General features: G+C 48.9%; 1 protein-coding gene across 1 annotated transcript in view; it reads right to left on the bottom strand.

The window, feature by feature from the left end:
• UBE3C (ubiquitin protein ligase E3C) overlaps positions 1-21,039 on the bottom strand; it is a 120,420-nt gene that overhangs the window by 22,915 nt on the left and 76,466 nt on the right. Inside the window, exons 18-19 of the mRNA XM_049642182.1 lie at positions 17,058-17,305; positions 2,866-3,078 (exon numbers count right to left, since the gene is read on the bottom strand). Coding sequence (XP_049498139.1) covers positions 2,866-3,078; positions 17,058-17,305 — 461 coding nt within the window. The remainder of the gene's footprint in view (positions 1-2,865; positions 3,079-17,057; positions 17,306-21,039) is intronic.

Raw genomic sequence — 21,039 nt, 5'->3', positions numbered from 1 at the left:
TTAAGAAGGAAGAAACCACAGGCGAACCTGGAGGACGTCGCACTCGGTGGCACAAACCTGTCACAGAAGGACAAATACTGTGTGATTCCACCTGTATGAGGTCCTTACAGCCGTCAAACTCACGGAGACCCAAAGGAGAATGACGGGCACCAGGGCACGGGGGCGGGGGACCGGGGCTCCAGTGCAACAACGTCCTGCCCGCCTACCCTCCTCTGACTCAAATAAAATCTACTTTGCTCAAGATACCTACAGAATTACTTTATTTTTCAAAAATTTATTTTAAGAGAGAGTGCACTGGTGAGTGCAAGTGGGGGAGGAGCAGAGAGAAAGGGGGGGGGAGAGAGAGACACACACACACACAGAGAGAGAGAGAGAGAGAGAGAGAGAGAGAGAGAGAGAGAGAGAATGAATCCCAAGCAGGCTCCATGCTGACAGAGTGGAGCCCGACTCTGGGCTCAAACTCACCAACTGTGACATCATGAACTGAGCCAAGATCAAGAGTCGGATGCTTAACTGACTGAGCCACCCGGGTGCCTCGAGGACGTCATTTTTAAAATGAAGATTACACAGGCGTGCTCTCATGAAAACTTGTTTCATTGCTTAACCCCCGGGTTGTGGTTCCTCTGAATTCTGGAAACACCTAACCCGAAGGCTGCTTCCAGGCCCCGCCCTGACTTACAGAATCAACATCTCAGGTTTCTCTGAGAGGAGGCTCCCGTATTTTCTTTGTTCTTTTCTTTCTTTCTTTTTAAAAAGATGTTATTTTTTTAAGCAATCTCTACCCCCAACAGGGGTGCTCGAACTTACAACCCCGAGATCAAGAGTCGCATACTCCACGGATGGAGCCAGCCAGGTGCCCCTAAGTGTTTTCTGGTTATTCATTCTTCTATTAGCTCCAAAATGCACCTGTTTAGGCCACCTTACCCTGACGCACGGAAATACTGCAAACCAGCGGTGGATGGACACAATGGTTGTCTTTCTGAGCGTAGGTCTAACCTTTCTCAAGCCCAAGGCCTCAGATTGTCCTCCAAGAGGACAGGAGAAGCTCAGACTCCCTGGTGTCTGTCTGCCTCCTCTCGTGCACCCCCAAACTTAGCCACCTCGACATCTGCTCACCTACCCGGTGAATGCCTTTCCACCCAGCCAGCCTCTCTCCCAGGTAGCTCTCCCTGACCTACTTGGAGCTGAGCTACTAGTAAACTGATACCTCACTATCCTGTTCGTATCGGCCTCCCTCGTTAGTTTACAAACCGTCTCCCACGCCTGGCCCGAGGGCTGGCTCACAGAGTGTCATTAACGTCTCATAATGAAAACATACGGACCAGGCACGGTGGCAGGTAGGTAACACGATACGAAAATAACCAAAATTGCATTAGTTCAAATGTGTTCAATACATGTGCTTATCAAAATAAAATGTGAGAGCTCACACCTGGAGGGTCAGGTTGAGGAGTACCCTGTGTGGGTCAATGTACTCTCAGTGGTGGCTTCACCAAACGCTAAGTATCTATCTACTACGAAGTTACTTGTGAGCTGGCAAAGCCTCAGTCAGAAACCAAGTAATAACAGAAATTTAGAGAAACGGGTATGAAGTTCAAAGGTAACCACAGTTTTGTAGTTAAAATACGACTACTAGGTTCGGAAAATGGCACGATCCATGTAAGAACAGCAGAAGAGCAGTCCTTCCCCACAGAAGAGATGTATTTGTCTGAAAACCCAAATCAAGTTAGACAAGCAAAGCTGGGTAGTTAAAATCTAGTAAGATCAGAGAGCAGCATCAAAGGTTCTTAAATGTTGGATCTGTCTGTGTACATTAACAAAGGCTTTGTGGATTACGGGGAGCACGTGAACACAGGCCGAGGCAGACAGAACAGTAGACGCGCGTCCACGGCGCAGCGCCCGTTTCAGCAGGTGTCGCCTCCTAGCCGATCTGGGTCATCTCCGCGTCCACCCGCTGCCCCTGCTCCCCTAATCCTGGAAGCAAATTCCGGATGTTGCCGAGTCTTCCGCCGCCTGGTGTGTTGTCCACGCGTGTGCACAGCGGTATTATCACCACAGCCGAGAAGTGGAAATAACCCAGACGTCCCTCAGCCGAGAAAGAAAACGCGGCACATCCGTACAATGGGACGACGTTCGGCCAGAAACAAAAAAAAAGCACCGGCTCCTGCAACAGGTGAACGAAGCCGGTCACACAAGGCCACAGGCCGTAAGATGCAGGTTATGTGCCACATCCAGAGACAGAACGTAGGCGGCGCTCACCCACGCTGGGCAGGAGCGACCCGCTAACGGGCACAGTCTCTGTGGAGGGACGCAACCATCCCGAACTTAGCTGCTGGTGACGGCGGAGCACTCTGGGGGTACACTGACCCGCGCCATGCTCTAAGGCGTGCATTTTTATGGTACGTACGTTATATCCCGACAATACTGTCATTTAAAAAATTAGTTTGAATCATCTCTAACACGCACGGTTTTTTTTTTTTAAAGATAAACACACCAAGGCCAACCAGACTGATAACAAAGGCCAGCGATCTGTGTCCGAGCCACCAAGGCCCCCACGGCGATCAGGCAGGGAACAGAGGCGCACGGAGGCCCCTCGGGGCTCCTGTCAGGAAGGCGCTAAGCCGCCACTCCCAGGGACCGAGAGCCAGCCAAGGGGCAGGGGTTAACCCCCGGCCCAGGAAGAGAGTCCCCGAGGACAGCCGTCACAAGGGAGTGGGGCGAGGGCCCGGGTGTCTCCAGCCCCCCGCAACTCCCCACTTCTAACCCGCAGCCACGGCAGTTCTTCCAAGGGAGACGTGGAGCCTCCCCCTGCAAAGAGAAACCCTCCTTGTCGCCATGTGAACAGCAGCCGGTGAAGGGCCTCCTCACCTGCGCCTCTCCCAGGTCGTTGTTCACCACCGTGAAGTTGAGCCCAAGCTCCTCCACGTCGCCTTCGTAGCTCTTGAGAAACAGCAGATTCTTGTACACTTCAGGGTCTAACGAAGCCAGATGGTGGATGTCCACGTCCGCACTGGTTCCCAGCAATTTGGACAGGAAGAAGCCGGCGAAGGGCAATTCCACCAGCATATTCTCATAGAGGGCCTTCAGATGAGAACAAGGAACAACGATCAGTATGTCACAGGAATCCTTTCTCATACTTCCTACAAATAAAAAAAAGGCCAACTTGAGCCTGAAGAGAATCCTAAGACAGCAGATACCTTCTCTCCGCAGCAGCGACGACGGCGGAAGCTAGCGTTTGGCGAGCACTTACCCGCGCTGGGCCGGTTTGACCATTCGCCGCGTGCGCTCCGCGTGTCATGACTCTCAAACACCTGAGGGCCGAACCACAGCACGTTCACACCAAGGGGGACGTTCGAGAGCCACACGTGTTGTGCCGCAACGGTGGTCAGCACACGTTTTCCGCAAAGGGCTCTGCCAGCGGAGGGGTCTCCTGGCTGCGCAGGCCGGAGTCTGACGCACGCTCTTGAGAGGCCTCCTGTCTTTCCCGGTACTGCTGGCCACAGCCGGTGGCCCGGGGCTTTGGGCTGTGCCACTCCCAGCCCTGCCTCTTCGAGAGGCTGTCGTCCCTGGGTGTGCCGGCACCTCCCTCCCCAGTCTCTAACGTGAAGACACCTGTCACCGGGTTTGGGATCCTCTCTCACCCAGTGTGACCCCTCCTAGCTTGACTGCATAGGCAAATAAGGTCGGGTTCCCAGGCGCCAGGGATCAGGATGGAGCCTCTACCTTTTCTGGGGCCTCGGTTCAACGCACGACCGCAGGCGGGACCAGCTCGGTGGCCATGCCTCCACTCTGCCTCTAGCAAAAGGAGCATAGACAATGCGTGGACGAGCGAGGGCAGCTGTGTGCCAGGGCTGCACTCAAGCAATTCCCAACGCCAAGAAATACTATCCTTCAGACTTTTAGCGACCAAAAGGAAAAAGCCTTCCGAGCACCCTGGCCACGTGACAGGCAGCAGGCGGGGCCCGGCCCACAGGCTGCGGTCTGCCCTGCGCTGTTCTTACAGGGGGAGACTGAGCGTGGGAGACGCGTGTGCAGACCCTGGGAGTCAGCGGCTGGCAGAGGTGGTGCCAAGCAGGTGCCCTGGCGCCCACACCAGGACTCCTCTGCTGCGTTCCTGTCTGCCCCGTGTCTGCAGACGGCGACAGATAACCAGACCGCACACTCGCGCACGTTAAAGGGTAATTTACGTACCGTAAGATAAAATGTGCACGCGGCCTGATGAATTATTACATTTGGTCACACCCGTGCAGCGGCCACAGAAGGCGTCAAGACACAGAACACTTCCCCCTTCCCGAGGTCCCGTGAGAGTTCCCTCCCGTTACCCCATTCTGTGGTCATCACCACAGCTGAATCCCGCCGGGCCCAGGACTGCGTCGACGGGATTATACAGCACACGCATACTTCCACATGCCTTCTCACAACATCCTGTTTCTGAGACTCGGCTATGATACTGTTCTCTCACCGAAGGCTGTGTGACACCGTCGCGTGATGGGCACATGGTGGACACGTGGGCGGTGTCCCATTTGGGGCTGCTGGACAGTCGGTCTGAGCCCTTCTGTGGATCCGTGCCGGCTTCTCCCAGTACAGACCTAAGACCCGTTAACAGGGGAAGCGCTGGGCCCCAAGCTGCGTTTAGCTCTATTAGGCAACAACATGCTGTTTTCCAAAGCGCAACCATTTTCCCACCGTGACCAGCAAGCAGGAAGATTCCAGCTGGTCCAGGACCTCACCAACGATTGGTACAGTCAGTCTTTTTACGTTTAGCTATTGTGGCTGGTGCAATGGGGTACCTCGGTGTGGTTTTAATCTGTAACTCCCTCATGACCAGTGGCGACGGCATCACTGTGTTAACCCCCAGATTCTCTACCAAGAGACGGTGTGGGTTTTCCAACATGATGTCAGGGTTCATCTTACATGATAAATATCACTACAGCCCAAAGCTGTAAAGTTCAACAAGGAGTGAGAAAACAGGCTGCAGACTTCTCAGGAACATTCTTGTTATTTTATTCTAAGAGATGAGGGACTTGGAAGCCGCCACAGGTCTCGTCACAAATGTTCTACTGAGACTAAGCGAGCACATACTGACGCTGGCCTCGTTTTGCGCGGCCCGTCAGGAAGATCTCCTCAGTGGAAGGAAGGGAGGCTTACAGAAGTCAAGGGGAGTCTGGATCTCCACGACAAAGGCCCTTCGTGCTAGAATACTCGTGGTCTGCAGAGACCTGACACGGGATGAGGGCAGTCCCCACCCCCACTTGGAACGTGGGGAGCCGGGCGCACCTCGTCACAAACCCTGGGACCCTTGCCTGAGACCCTGAGACAGAGTGAGGCCGGGAGGCCAGGCGCCAGGAGCACAGACAGAGCGGGATGGAGGAGGGAGCCCCACCTTGCAAAGTGCTGCCGTGAGCTGCGGAGCGTGCGCTGTGCTGGGATGGATTCACCGCTTTTCCTGTAGGGGAGATTCCAGTGCCACCACGCCACTCAGGGAACACCAACATAAAAACAAAGTTTAATCCCGGGGGAAATCTCTCAGCCACGAGGCCGCAGCTTTGGAAGCCCCTCTGCCGGGAGGCCGTGCACCTGACCACATCCACATCCACATCCACTAGGTGTGGGACGCGAGGCTTTGCCGGGACACGCCCGTGCGAGTTTGCACACAGAAGACCACCAGCGTCCAGAGAGCAGGGGCTCTGCCGCTCCAACCTTCCAGCGCCGACGCCATCCGTCAGCTCGGCTTATGGGAGCCCTTCCCTGGTTACGGCTTCCGGCACCCTTACGGCGTCCCCTCGGCCGTTCCACGTCAAGTGCCCGCCACTTCCGCACTAGTAACGACAAACAGTGGCCGTGTGTGAAAAACCACTGGTCCCTGAACACACCGAAAACTGAACATTTGTACGAGTGCCCCCTTCCCTCCTCCGCCGGAGAACGCTCAGGTTCACCTTGAGATGGACACCGGAAAGTCCCCCCACTAACACGACTAGAAGGAACTAGAAGACAGCCATGAAACACCCGGAGAGCACTGGCTTGTTTCAGAAAGCCACCGGCCGACAATACGAGTGACACTCTCCCCAAGTCAGGTCACACCATCTGTTAACTACGTATTTCGTAATATTCCCCCTCCAGCTAAGACTCCAGATGTTCTCTGCCAGGGAAACTGAAGGGTTATGTCCCTGTGCTTTCACTTCTGATTTGAAGACTGATGATTACCCGATTAATTCTAAAAGAAAAAAAAAAGAAAAAGAAAGAGAAAAAAGAAAAAAGAAAAAAAAAGGCAAAAAAGGACTTCGGAACCAGAGAATGAGCAGTACGATGGTGACCGGGCTTAACCCATCTACTGGTATCGCAAAGAAAGAGCTGTTGGAAAATCCACAGTTTGCCTGAAGTTAAGAATGGCTAATACTATTACCCCGGAGCACTTAAAACTCCCATTACTTCTAAATGAACGATGGCTTCAAAGCCAAGAACATTCTGCACAAGACGACATGATTGATTCCAGGTGTTGAAGAAAAGCCTCATTTGTACAGTGGACTTTAAAGTAAGCTGGAAGTGTAAATCATTTGATGTTCAATATGTAAGGTCATTGTTTGCCATTTCTGCATTAGTAACAATAAACCAGTGAAATTCGTTAAATATATCAGAGCTACCTGAATTTTAAACAGAAATCCCACTGTGACTCATAAAATGTAAATGCCTAGGTATAATTTTTTACGTAAGGCAGGTTTAAACCGTTAGAGCATTTAATATACAAGCACTAATAAATGATAGCACTAAAAACTATGATTGCATCAGCTAAATGGATTATAAATTAAATTTCCATAATGTATGCAACCGAGATACAAATGTAAGCATAAATCAAGGTATTTTCTAAACACAGGTTAATTATACAATTTCAAAACTGCCTATTTTTTATGCAAAATAATCCACTTAGCATTTTCCACATTGGCCTTAATTCTCAGCCAGTTGCACACTTGTTCCAGAAGCACATCAATAACTACTTGTCACGAAAAAACTGCAATAGGTATATGGAAAAAACCTGTAGCGTATTTTTCAACTGTCTGTCTTTTATGAGTGTTTATAGCTAGAGATTGTGCCAAAATGATTTGAAATAAAAAGGATTAATTATAGTAGAAGCCTTTTAATATAAGTGAGTGCAGTCGCAATGCAATTAATGCAAATCGTGGCACTATCGGGAGAATAAATGTGAACCGCGTCACAGGCCATTTCTGTTTGTTGCCAAATAACTTCAGTAATTTACTACATTAAGAATCAATAAAAAAAATAATGCTTTTCAAATGCATCTCTATCAATCTTCAGGCAGTTCTAAAGTGAACATTTATAACTTAATCTAAAAACTATATCAGAGTTGTCTTGTATTAAAACCACCCTAATTGAGTAAGAAGATAATAATTTTAATTATTTCAGATCATGCTAACCTTGGAGTTTAAAAAAATAAGGAAGAAATGTAAAATAAGGATGTAAGCTGACAGTAATATGTTATTTATTAAAAAAAATTTTTTTAAGAATCTTTATCTATTTTTGACAGAGAGAGAGAGAGAGAGAGAGAGAGAGAGAGAGAGAGAGACAGAGTATGAGCAGGGCAGGAACAGATAGAGAGGGAGACACAGAATCCGAAGCAGGCCCAGGCTCCAAGTTGACCGTCAGCACAGAGCCCGACGCGGGGCTGGAACCCGTGACCCTTGAGATCACGACCTGAGCCGAAGTCGGCCGCTCAACCAACTGAGCCACCCAGGCACCCCAGTAATACGCTATCTAATAGTTGTCCTTCAAAATTACTAACCGGGAGTGGAAAACATGGTCTCTCGCTGGGACTACCGTGGGTTTTAGGCCCATAAGCTCCCGCAGGGCAGGAAACACACTCCATCCTTAACAGGACCTGAGTCTACATGCAACATCCGGCATCCGGGCGCTCAGGAGACATTTATTAAATGCCAACTTATTATGTGCTAGGGACTACTTTGTACACTGAAATTCTACAACCATAAATTTGTTTGCAAAAACCCATTTCTGCTCTTTGGAGACACCCCAGGTTATGCAAAACCACGTGTGTGTCCACGTGTGTGAAGAGTCACTCCAAGCCCCTGGGCGTCCACAACCCTGTCCCAGGCGTCTTTCCGTGGCGCTCACTGCTTTCGTCAGCACAGCGGCAATGACACCGGGTGTAAAGGTTTGCGCCCCGGGTTCCCAGGTATCTCCCGTGCACCGTCACCACCCAAGATGGTGAGGCAGCCCTCCACCTCCACACTCCCTCCTGCTCTCGGGCACCTCCAGTGTTTCTTTACGTATCGACTCCGTCCGTTCAGGACTCGGCAAACGCCCACCAAGCACGACTGGGCAGGTGCAGTGGTTCAAGGGATCCCTGAAACCCGGAGGCTCCATGCGACGGTGCTGGCACCGCCTTCTCTTCCCACGGGGACTCCAGGTGCCAGAGACCAGGGCGCTCCTCTCTAGGCCCCATTCCCACGCCTCCAGCCACGGCCACGGCCACGGCCACGGCCAACACTGGAAGCCAAGGCTTTCGAGAGAACGGGTCGTTACTTGCTCATGGCAACGGACGGTCTGGACTTCATGCTTTGACAGCTTTATTGAAAAAAAGTTAAACTTTGGAAAACCTGTAGGGGATGTCGGGTGGGTGGGAGATGAAAGTTCACCTCTCATAGCCTATTCTCCTCATCGGACATCCAGAAATCAACCTGTGACGTGGACTAATTCTGAGCGGCGGGCGCCTCCCCTCTCTTCGCCTCCCCTCCCCTCCTCTCCCAGGTTCCCGCTCTTCCCAGAGGGCAGGTCTCTGCCCACAGAAATACTTCTGGAAGATAAACACCCAAAAGGGTTTGCCCAAGTAACAAACCCACAGTCCCATTTATAGCCACAAGGAGTAAACATCTGGGAGTTTTAGAACTGTTGTTACGTTCCTGCTTCTGAGAGATTTAGCAAGAGTTTAGAAAAACAGGGAGGTCCAGCTAAGGTACCCCACACAGCAGGAACTATTTTCACTAATGAAAAGGAAACATTTTTCAGGTTTAAAAGTTCTTGAGGCGCCTGGCTGGCTCAGTCTGTAGAGGGTGTGTGTGAATCTTGATCTCCGGGTTGTGAGTTTGAGCGCCATGCTGGTTGTAGAGACTACTTAAAAATAAAAATCTTAAAAAAAATTCTTTTACCACACAGGATAATAAAATATTAGACTGAGATCTGTCATACCACCTCCCTTGAAATTTGAGCATATGGGTGTCCCTCAGGGGCGTTATCTCCAGGCACTGAGTACTTTCCCTAGCAAGACTAGGATCCGTGACCTCCAGACCCCCTCCAGCTTCAGCGGTCACACCCACCGACTCCGCCCCATGTCAGTTTCCTTCCGCTAACTCCCCTGACACTTTCTGGCTCTTGCAAAGTCACCACATTACACTGCTGTTTCTTGAGCTTCACTGAGACACAGGTCACGTCCCTTACGAGTCACCCATTTACAGAGAACAAGCCAGCGGTCGTACGGGCAGAGTGGTGTGGCCGTCACCACAGCTGGGTTTTGGACATTTTCATCACCCTGTACTCCTTAGTGGTCCTCATTTCTCCCACGCTCCCATCCTGGGACGATCTTTCATCTACTTTATGTCTTCACAGATTTCCCTTTTGGGACATTTCAGCCATCTTCTGTGATTGGCTTTGCTCACGTAGCGTGTTTCGTTCAGCTTGCAGAGGCGGGGGAAGATTCCGTCGCAGGGCTGGAACAGTTCTGTTAGTCTTGGTCAGCTGACGGCCGTTTGGGTCACGAATCCCCTCGGGCTGTTTCCGGTAATGCTGCGCGCACTTCTGGACAAGTTCTGCGCGGACACGTGCTGGCTGGGCCATGGAACGGCCCTGCTGGACTGTGTAGGAGCGGCCGCCCTCCCCCGCATTCGCGGTCTACTCCCACGGACGGGACCTCGATTCCTCCACATCCCTGCCAGACGTGTTCCTACCGGTCCCGCTGACTCTTCCCGTCCTAGTGGCGGTGAAGTGGTTCTGATGTGCGTTTTCCTGAGGACCGAGGATGGTGAGCATCCCTTCTGTGCTCGCTGCTCACTGATCTATGTCCTTTGGAGAAGCGTCTACTCAGGCCCTTTGCCCATTTTGAAATAAGTTTGCCTTTCCGTTTCCGAGGACTTTAGGTATCCTAGCACAAGTCCCTTACCCTCTTTCAGTTTCTTGATGGTGTTTTTTGAAGCAAAAAGGTTTTGGATGCAATCCGATCTATTTTTTTTTCTTCCAGCATTCTTGGTTTCACTTCTGCGGAGCGCGATTCTTCCTGGCAGCCCGGCAGCACCCGGCACTGCTCCGGGACGGGATGCGCCCGCTCTCCGTCCTCCTCAGCGTCCCTGTCCGTCAGCGTTTCTCTCCTCGTTCGCGCTCTCACACCAGTGGGAAAAGCAAGGCCGGGATCTCCGCCCCTCACTGCCTCTTCCACCACCCGCGCCGCCATCCCTGCTGCTGGGCCACAGCACCCACTGCAACGCCTCCCACAGCTGCTGGCCCCCTGATGGTGACCCTGACCTAACTGCGTGGCCATCGCCTGCACACTCGGCCTTCTCTTTTCTTGCAAACAAGCACTAGGCTCTACCAGCCCCACACTTGAGCTACCGCTCAGATCTTCTTTACAGAACACCCCTCAAGAGCTGTGACTGAGCTACCCCTGCCCCCATCCTCCCTGGAGCGGAGAACCCCTGTCCTAGGCGTGCAGCCCAACTGGTCCTCACAAAGTGAACCCACTCAGTAAAAGCACTCGATCCCCTAAAGAGGAACTGACCAGCATCCCAGAAACCCCCCGTGCCCCTCCAAGGATAAAGGACCTGATACCCAATAACAGAAATTAGTTTTGCCGGAGTCCTACAGAATACACTCTGCTCTTTCTGGCTTTTCGCACTCAACACCATGTCTGTGCCACACCTCTGAGCTGCTGTGAATAGTTGTAGCTGGGTCACCCCGTGGTTCATGTGAATGTCCCACAGCTCATTTACCCGCTGTACTTCTGAGGGACATCTGGGTAGTTTATTTCGGGGTTGCATAATACAGCGTTACTGTGACCGTCCTTATGCACGGGTCTTGGGGAACACACACACACGTATTTCTATGGGTTACACCTATAGGTACAGGACACAGCAGCTGGGGTACCCCCGCAGGTACAGGACACAGTACCTAATAAGGTACTTCTGGAAGACCCTGCTTCCCGTACCTTTCAACCCACGTGCTAAGGCTTTGGCCTCCCCCCTCCAGGCAAGCTTCTCGAACACGCTGTGAAATGCTCACTTCTCAGTCCTATGTTCTTGACACATGGACAGCATCTGACTGTTCCTCACTGTCTCTCCCCTGAAACACGGTTTCACGTGGCTTCCAGTCTGCTCCCCGCTCTCAGCTGCCTTCTCCTGACCTTCGGTGGCTACATCCTCCTCCAGCCTTTGAACTCTCAGCCTGGGGACAGCCCAGGACTCGGTTCCTTGGCGTTTCCTCTTCTCTAGCTACACTTACTGCCTGGGCGACACAGCCCCATCTCACTACCTCAGGCCTGTTTGAGCTCTGACGGCTCAGCTCCTACCTTGCCCCTCAAGCCAAGGCCCGCAGATTCAACCGCATGCTTAGCTGACATCGCCACAGAACGTCTGATAGACCTCTCAGCCCTAAGGAAAAATGAACACTTCATCATCCCTCCCTAAGCCCCTCTCGGTGGATGACACTTGTATCCCCCGGTTCTCAGAACAAAATCCGTGTGGCCCTGCTGTCTCTCCTCCTTCCCACCCCAACATCTGAGTTTTTAGAAAATCCCCTTGGGTCCCACTGCTTCCTCTCCAACACTACCTCCCGGGACGAAGATACTAACGACCACCCAACCTGAGTGCCTGTGACACCTCCAACTGGCCGGCTTGCTCGCGCTCTCCTGGCTGCGTGAGCTATTTATGATACCAGTGCAAGGAGATCCGCACAACGTAACTCATATCCCATCACTGCTCTGCTCAGACCCCTGCTGCCTCCCAAAGTTGATCACAATTCTGGAAATGAGAGTAACAATATGTATGTTTCCTTGGTCTGCTTTCATTAAATTAAATTTACTAATTTCAAGCTAGTACTTAAATGTCCTAAAGAATTTAAATGGCTACATTTTGTTTTTTAACATTTACTGTCTTTACTGCACAAATGAAGATTAAAGCAGTGGACGTTAAAGCAGGATGAGCAAGTCTGTGTTTCTAATTTTCATAGTGACCACTTAACATGGCTTAGAGAAACGAAGACGGTCTCGACACGGTACTGATCTGTGTTTGACTAGTATTTGGGAGTGCGTAAAAATTAGGAGAAGGGGTATCCCAACAGCAGGGAAGATCTACTTTATTCAGGAGCAGAAATAATTTTGGTGAATATCTCCAAGTGGCTAAAACTAAAATAATACTTTTAGGTGGTGGAATCAGCTGCATTCTGGAACACCCTTGTCATTTTCACCATACAATCTACATTGTTTTTATATCATGTTTAATTCTGAAGAAATAAACTGAGGTAGAAAACTATGACCTTAACTGACAAGAAGAATAATTTTCAGATTGGTGAACACTTTGTTTTTAAAGGAAAAGAATGTAAATTCTGTGTTATTAGAATGCTGTAAGGATTTAAGGGAACAGTTCTCAGAGGGGGTAAGATTAAAACAAAATAACCATCTGTAAATTACTATGATCGTTCATTGTTCTGCTTCCAAAAAAAGCTGAAGGTCAACAAGCAAACTCAAAATGAACCGCCCACTGCGGATAATCGGGAGACTCAGAGAAAGCTTGCTTGTGAAATTTGCTGACACCAAAGTAAAAAAGTCTTTACGCTGATTGGAAGGCTTGGATTAAGCACAGGATGACCAACTATTGGCTGAATGTTATGTTTCAAAAATCTAGGCGAAAAGATCTATTAACTTGAGACACAAGAGCACTCAGTTCGGGGACAATCAGATGAGGGAGCTCCGTCACTCTGACCCCTAATGAGCCTGAGAGCTCAGAACAAGGTATTAGAAAAGAGAGGCTTTGCCATTTAAAGACCAAGGTAACTAAATCACTACACTCACTTCAGTCTTCACTTTTAAAGGCTCAGCAGATTTGGTGAGCATTTTACGAAGGGACTCCCGTGGTATAAAAGAATAAATTTTCCCAACTCTCAAAAATCTCAGGGTAAACCATTAACATTTACATTCTAGGACGCGTTAAACGCACACTGTATTCTACTAAAATACAAAATGGTAAACCACGTGTGGAAGGGTGTCTGCTAATTAGAAATCTGAAATATATGACCGAGATATTATCAAATAATCTGATTTACAGGCATCCTGTTCCAATTAAATCAATATTCTGAAGCAAGGGGAAAAAAGCCATCTTCAAATAGAATTCAAATATGATAAAAGATTTCCTTCAATAAATTTCTGAACTTAATTGGTTTAAATGGACCTAGGTGCTTCTATCTGTAAAAAAAAGTTCAAGATGACATTACCACATCCTTGAGCTGTTTATTTATTCCCTGTCGACAGCCTGATTTACAGGCGATAAAATGCAATCACGACCCACACCAGAAGCAGGAACCATCTGCTAATGGAACTTTTAATTGAGAAGTGACCACTGACACGAGGTAATTCTTTCAATGCAGGATTGCTCTTGAAGACCTCTTTGCACTTCATCACAGTAAACAATCACTAACATATGCATTAAAGAAAATTTAAATACATTATGACCCAATAAATATCATAATCAATCAATATACAATTTTCTTCTGCTACGGATTTAATGTTCAGATACCATACTATTAGCCCTATACTATTACACTCACTTAGATCTCGACAATTTTTAACATGTTGGCACCAAGTTTAACCATTTGTAATCAGAAAATAATCAGATCTTTTAGAAACTAGCACTCCCTTAGGAATTTCTGGAAAATGCAGAAAATTATATCAGTAAAAACTTAACTATGTGAAACGAAATTATCTACCATCATCAAACAACTAGTTTTCTTGCTGATTTTATCTAACCTTCACTACTTTAAAGATTATTGAACTACACTTGACGTAAACTTCATTTCTGGGACAGAGTCTCCAGAGTCTGGTGTGAAGTGATGCACATTCCAGAGCAAAGGAGGGACAGCGATCGGTCATCCGCCCTGCACCTGCGTCTTCGCGAGCGCCGTCAGGAACAGCGTGCCAGGGGATAACTCAGGGGAAAGGAGTCTATCCCCTCAAACTTACAGAACCATTGACCAGAAGACTTCAGTGAACCAGGATGGTCCAATTTTCCTGTCTCTGTATTAATCAAGATCGGACAATTTATACACTCAGGAAGAAAAAATACAAAACGTTAATAAGATCTCATCATGCAAATAAGATTACTCTGTCGTCTGACACCGCACCGTGTGAAAACCGCCAAACTTAGGGCATATTTCAGGGGCACCCTGCTGGCTGGGTTGGTGGAGCACGTGACTCTCGATCTTGGGGTCGTGAGCTCAAGCCCCACACTGGGTGTGGAGATTATTTAAAAATGTATTTTTTTTTTTAAATTAGGAGGTATTTCAGGTTAGTCTAGCAACATAAAGCTCCCCTTCATTATTATCTTAGATTTTAATTTTACTATTATTAATTTAGGAGATTCTTGGGCTCACCTTAATAAAAATGACTATGCATCATCTCAAAGATTTTCATGAAACGAGTTACGAAAGCCGTGTGCTCCAGAGGGAGCCAGGGGGGGTGGGGGGGGGTGGCTGGTGGACAGCTGACACCAAAGCCAGCACGCGGCGTCGCGGGGAGAGGCAGGGTGTCTCAAAATGAAGTGAGAAAATGATCTGTTTGACACGTATGCTAAGGAATCTAACGTCAGGCCGATGTCTGAAGCTGGTCTCTGAAACGGTAAGGAGAGCCTAAAGGAACATACTGGTGTAACGGTGAGGTCGAGCTGAGCCCATCAGTAAGCTGGAAGACGAACCTGTATGATTACAACCGCGCATGTGGAATCGGAGCAAACGGTAATGACCGGACCTCCTACCGTGCATGTCAAAGAGAGATCCACGACCTACCAGTTCCTTCCGCTGCCCCTCCGCTGCGTTGGGTCCTGGGGCTTCATTACCGTTTGTCATTGGTAAGTACACACAGCACAAGACTGACGACAAAGGCACAGTAATCAAAGCGGTGCCACGCTGGCACAGACACAGAGATGAGTGAAACCGAGAGTCCAGAAATAAACCCTCACATTCACAGTCAACTGACTCTGGGCAAGGGAACCACGTAAGGCTTTTTAACAAACGGTGTGAGGACAAAGGGGTGTCCACATGCGACAGAACCTGCTGGGACCCCTAACTCACACCACCCACAGAAATTAACTCCTAATGGAGCAGAGACTTAAATGGAAGAACTAAAATGACTCAATTCTTAGAACACACATAGGTATAAATCTCTGCGACCCTGGATTAATAATAAACCACGTGACCACAAGTTTCTTAGACAAGACTGCAAAAGCTCAGGCAACAAAAGAAAAATAAATGCATTAGAAGCCATCAAGAAAGTGAAAGACAACCCACAGAACGGGAGAAAATACTTGCAAAACACATGTCGGATAAGGACTTGAACTAGAATATATAAAGGACTTAATAATAGAAAACAAACAACTCAATTCAAGAAATGGACAACGTGGGGCGCCCGGGTGGCTCACTTGGTTAATAAATCTGACTTCGGCTCAGGTCACGATCTCACAGTCTGTGGGTTCAAGCCCCGCGTCGGGCTCTGTGCTGACAGCTCAGCCTGGAGCCTGTTTCGGATTCTCTGTTTCCCTCTCTCTCTGCCCCTCCCCTGCACACTCTGTCTCTCTCTCTCTCTCTCTCTCTCTCTCTCAAAAATAAACATTAAAATAAAAATTTTTTAAAAAGTTAGTATTCAGTTAAAAAGAAAGAAAACCCAAATCTCTTTTTTGGACTTCATCTGTCCCGCGGGGAAGCAGTTAGCCACCCTGGATTTAAATGAAGTCTCCTGGCCTGCTGTCCCCACCTTTGGTACACTGAATGTTTGCGTCCCCAGGGCGGTGGCATTAGGAGGCTGGCTCTGGACGGTGATGGGGTCATGAGGCAGAGCCCTCAGGGATGTGATTGGTGTCCTTCTCGAAGGGATCCTGGAGAGCCCCTCACGCCTTCCATCATGTGAGGACACGGTGAGAAGGCACGGACGTGAACCGGGACGAGGGCCCCCACCCAAGGAGACCCCGCGGCTTGTTGATGGCGACCTTCCAGCCTCCCGAACCGTGAGAAACACATGTGTGTCCCTCAGAAGCTGCACGTCTGTGGTGCTCTGTTCTAGCCATCCGCAGGGACGACAGGCAGGGACTGACCTGGTTCCTTGACGAACAGCACTGGTATCGGGGGTGTCCTGGCTTTGCTTCTGACTTTACCAGTGGGGGTGGGGGGGCAGGTCCTGTCAAAGTTTCACCAATAAACAGGAAGTGTCCACCAGACTACAGATGAAGTTTTCCTGTCACTTACAGTAAAGGGCAAATTGTGTTTGTGTGCACGGTCGGCGGGTGTGTGACGTGCTGCTCATGACAGCATTACCCTCACGTCATCCTTACACGGCCAATTTTCCTGGAGTTTGCACACGACACATGTACCACTCACCCCATACCCAGTAACAATGGTCGTCTGCCTCGCAGCACTCTAAAAGTTTACGGAACCTTTAAAGACCACTTGTAACTACAGAACCCACTTGTAACACTAGCAATGAGAGCAACAGAGAGCTTTCTGGTATTTCTAGCACACAACCAGACGGCCAACAGCCCCTGAAAAGACTTCAACCAACAGGATTTTATCGTACGTGCCCCCAGGTTCCCCATACTATGCAAATGCTTTATGCTTGTGACTACTGCGCATGTAACGCGTAACGATGAAATGTTAGTTGTTATACAAAGGAATACGATGCAGGGATCACCAAAATTACTTAAGCAATTTTGAATAAAGATCTTCAGTGAAATAGACGGCAACCACACGGAAACACAACCCCAGCACCCTGTGGTCCCAGAACACCGTACCTTTCCAAGCATCCTGCCCAGGAAGTAGTAATGTCTGGCGAAGGAGTCTCCCACCAGCATGTGAGCAGCTGGGCTGGGGTACAGAAGGCCCTCGTTAGTCGTCTTAAAGAACCCCTGATTGGGGTTAAACCCCGACTTCAGCAGTTCATTTAGGAACTCTCTGAAAATGCCACCTCCGTCAATGCCAGCTTCATCCAGGCCATGTGCGTTGAGCAGGTGCACGCGGATCCGCTTTTTCAAATCAGGCTCTGTTAAAACAAAGGGGCGAGGGGGGCGAGGAGAAAACAATTTTTTACTATGCTAGTATTACTACAGGAAGTTTTGGAAGGGGAGCAAGAATATTAGAGATATTTTAATGCAGGACTAAAATAAAAAAAATCAATGAGATTAAAAACAGATGATGAAATAGACCGACCAGTAATTCCCCCAAAGCTGCCAAGGGGAGAGAGAGAGAAAGAAGTTCCTTTATGTTAACATATCACACATGGAGGTGAGGGGAAACTGAGTGTTCAGGAGCAAATGAAGTTATCCCACATATTCTAAAGGATAGGACGCTCTAAAACACTAGGAGACTTGTACTAGGAGGGAGGGAATTAAGCACGTGAGAATACCAGGGGAACAGCAACCGTTACCAGGAAAGGTGAAAACCATAAATGGATAAAGAAGATGTCAGCGCAATTAACATTACAAAGAGTCTCTGAAAAAGGTGAATGAGGCAGGAGAGTCAGAATCCAGGATCTACATTATCGTTAAAAGCAGTAAGCGGCTGAAAAGGGTACAAGTCTTTTTGGTTATAGTGCGCCACCAAGATTAAAATAAAAAAAAATTGTAAAGTTGGTCAATTAAGCCTGGTATCTTAGAGAAATTTCCACACAGGTCCTCAAGAGGTCAGGAGTGCTGTCAGCAGGGATATGACCCTGGACTCACCCACAATGACACACAGCCTTGGTTCGGTACAGGCCTCGGGACACAGGCCCCAAAATACAAGCCAACGGAAGTGATTCTGCCAAAAGCCAGAACCAGGTGATCTTCACCGGACAGGCTTAATCAGGGTGCGCGGGTCTGAGAAAGTAACTTCACCCCTCCCCACCTGCATCCTGAGCGCGAGCAGGTGCGAGCAGGGGCAGCGGGGCAGGGGCGGTTGCCCCGGGCAGGGGTGGGTGCGATGCTGAGAGCTCGGAGGTGCAGGCAGCTCAGCCCAGGTCTACACCTGGTGCCACTTTGCTGCTGGGCTTTCGGGAGCTGCCACCATCTTTCAGGCTTCCCGCGAGGCCGATCTACGCCAAGGGACAGAGGACCTCTAGAAAACACTCCGGAAAGGGGTTCAGCGGAACGTGGCTTCGGGGAGCCGTGTCGATACTTCTGAAGTCCCAGAGCCTGGCGGTAGATACTCTGTAACACGGTCCAAACAGGGCCGGCACGATTTCTTGTATGGACTGAGATCTACACCACTGTGGACAGCGGTACTGACACTATCTTTCACTGACCGGCAGGGGCGAGGGCCACCCCATCCTGCCAGCAGCGACAGAAAAACGCTGCTGGGTGAGCTCTGTGTAAAGGCTCACATTTCCCCCAGAGTAAGGGAGACAAATTAAGCCACCTGGTTACAGCCTGCTCTCGTACTCCATAAAGGGATACCCATCATTGATTATTTACCCCGAGCTAGCATTTATGTTAGAATTTTACACACATTACTTCAAGTCTTTTAACAACCTTCTGGGTTAAGAATTATCTCCACTCTGGAGTAAGAAAACCAAGGACAAGGAATTATTTATCTAAAGACATACAGCTAGCACTGTGGCAGGAGTGTTATAATGTAAAGATCTGTCTACTGCCTACAAAGCACAGGCTTTTATACTAAACTATATTCTCTTCTTTCTTTACTTTACTTTTCTTTTCTTTTCTTAAAGGTTTTATTTTTAAGCAATCTCGCCAACGTGAGGCTCGAACTCACAACCCTGAAGTCAGGAGTTGCACACTCTACCGACCGAGCCAGCGGGGTGCCCTCTCTCTTTTGTTTTTAAAATTTAATATACTTACATGAGCAATCAGAACATGCTTTTCAGGGATGGTTAGATTCCACAATATGTCATTTGCATCTTTAAAAAAAAAATTTTTTTTTTTAATGTTTATTTATTTTTGAGACAGAAAGAGACAGAGCATGAACAGGGGACGGTAAGAGAGAGAGGGAGACATAGAATCTGAAACAGGCTCCAGACTCTGAGCTGTCAGCACAGAGCCCGACGCGGGGCTTGAACTCACGGACCATGAGATCATGACCTGGGCTGAAGTCAGACACTTAATTGATGGAGCCACCCAGGCACCCCAACATCTATTTTGATCAATAGGATTACAAAGTATGTTCAATCTCAAGATCTACGTAAAATGCCAAAAGAAATCTAAGCAGATAATTGTACGTGCAACACAAAAATATAGTTGGGTATTTTTCACCTTTACAGATTCCTTTTTAATGCCCAATTTTAAGGATGAACTATAAGCATTTCTTTGTCATATATAATGTTTTTCAAACTGACTAATAGCAGTCAGCAGCAGATTTTGTAAAAACTCTAAGCGTACAAATGTCACAGGCGGGAGACACTTGGCCACGGCCCCCCTTCAACAGTCTCATGGTGGGCAGGGGGTGTGTCATGATTGCTTGGAGACTCAGTGGGCCATCGGAAGTCGCCTCTCTACTTTGGCTAGAATTGAGATTCTGTGGTTCCCTGAAGCTCATTTCTGTAAACAGTAATATGTAAAAAAAAAAATAATAAAAACATAATATAATTTCAGAATCAAATCCAGCCTTCGAAATATCTTGACACTACTTGTTTCTAAGGACGAATTTTAAAATCTCTACTTACACGCTAAGGATTTAGTGGGGGGAAAAAAACTAAGTAAAATGTTACTTTGATTTTACTCTATTACCATTCCCCCTTCAGGAAAACAGTGTAGTAAATCCTGCCCAGTACACAAACACCTCAAAACCAGCGAACACACAAAGGCTCTCGGAGTGAGCACAGCTCAGTCCAGAGCCAGCTCTGGCGGGCTCTCATCCCAGAAGAGAAGAGCGATCATGCCCAGAGTGACAGCAACCCTGAGAGTGAAGGTGATCACGGCTCCGCGCCCCCACCCCGCCCCCCGGCGGCAGCACCGCCACGGGAGGGCTCTCCAGGACCGCCCACCGCCCAGGTCGGAGCCCCAGCAGCCAGCTCTCCCCCTACCGGCTGACGCCCACACTTGAGAAACCTGTTCCGAGATGACAGATGCCGAGCATTGGTGAAGGAAGGATTTGCTTTAACGACTAGATACACGGGGTAATCATATTAACCGATTTTACACAGATGATCAATCAACAAAGCACTTCCCACCAACTTCCCCTAAGTAAAGGAAACATTCGGAGATGACAGTTAATTTTACTCCTCTCGCTGGTGAGATACCAATTTTAAGCCATGGTGTGAAAACTCCTGTCAAGAAGGCCTGACTCAGAGCATCTGCAGAGATCTAAAGCATTATGACCAAGCATTATGGGAAGGTTCTTCCACATCCCTTGAACTCAGGGCAAGAATCAGAACACACCTCGGGAGGCAGAGTAGGGTCAACTTTTGAACAACTTTAAGCTTAAGGGTTTATTAGGAAATCTGCGGTTTGTTCTAACTGGACAGTAATGTCTTTAAAAACCATCTACGTGAACAGTTTTAAAGCTAGTTTAAAGTCGCCGCCGACCACATTTGGAGGCACCCCATCTGCAGCACGTGCAGGAAGCAAGCCTGCGAGAATGAGCGCCCAAGCGGCTGCGCGGGACCGGCCACGCGGGCAGGCCTCCCCTTCCCGACACCCCCCAGCACCGACCGTGCCTCACTTCTGCTCTCACCCACAGTCTTAGTGGCTGGCAAATTATCATTTCGTTCTCTCGAGTTTTCCCCGGGTTCAATCGCAAATTCAACAAACATCTACTGAGCACCCGTGACTTGAGCCGGACAGA

This window comes from Panthera uncia, chromosome A2, assembly GCF_023721935.1.
Source record: "Panthera uncia isolate 11264 chromosome A2, Puncia_PCG_1.0, whole genome shotgun sequence".
NCBI lineage: Eukaryota > Metazoa > Chordata > Mammalia > Carnivora > Felidae > Panthera > Panthera uncia.
The sequence above is the reverse complement of the archived record's forward strand: the minus strand, read 5'-3'. Positions and strand labels throughout refer to the sequence as shown.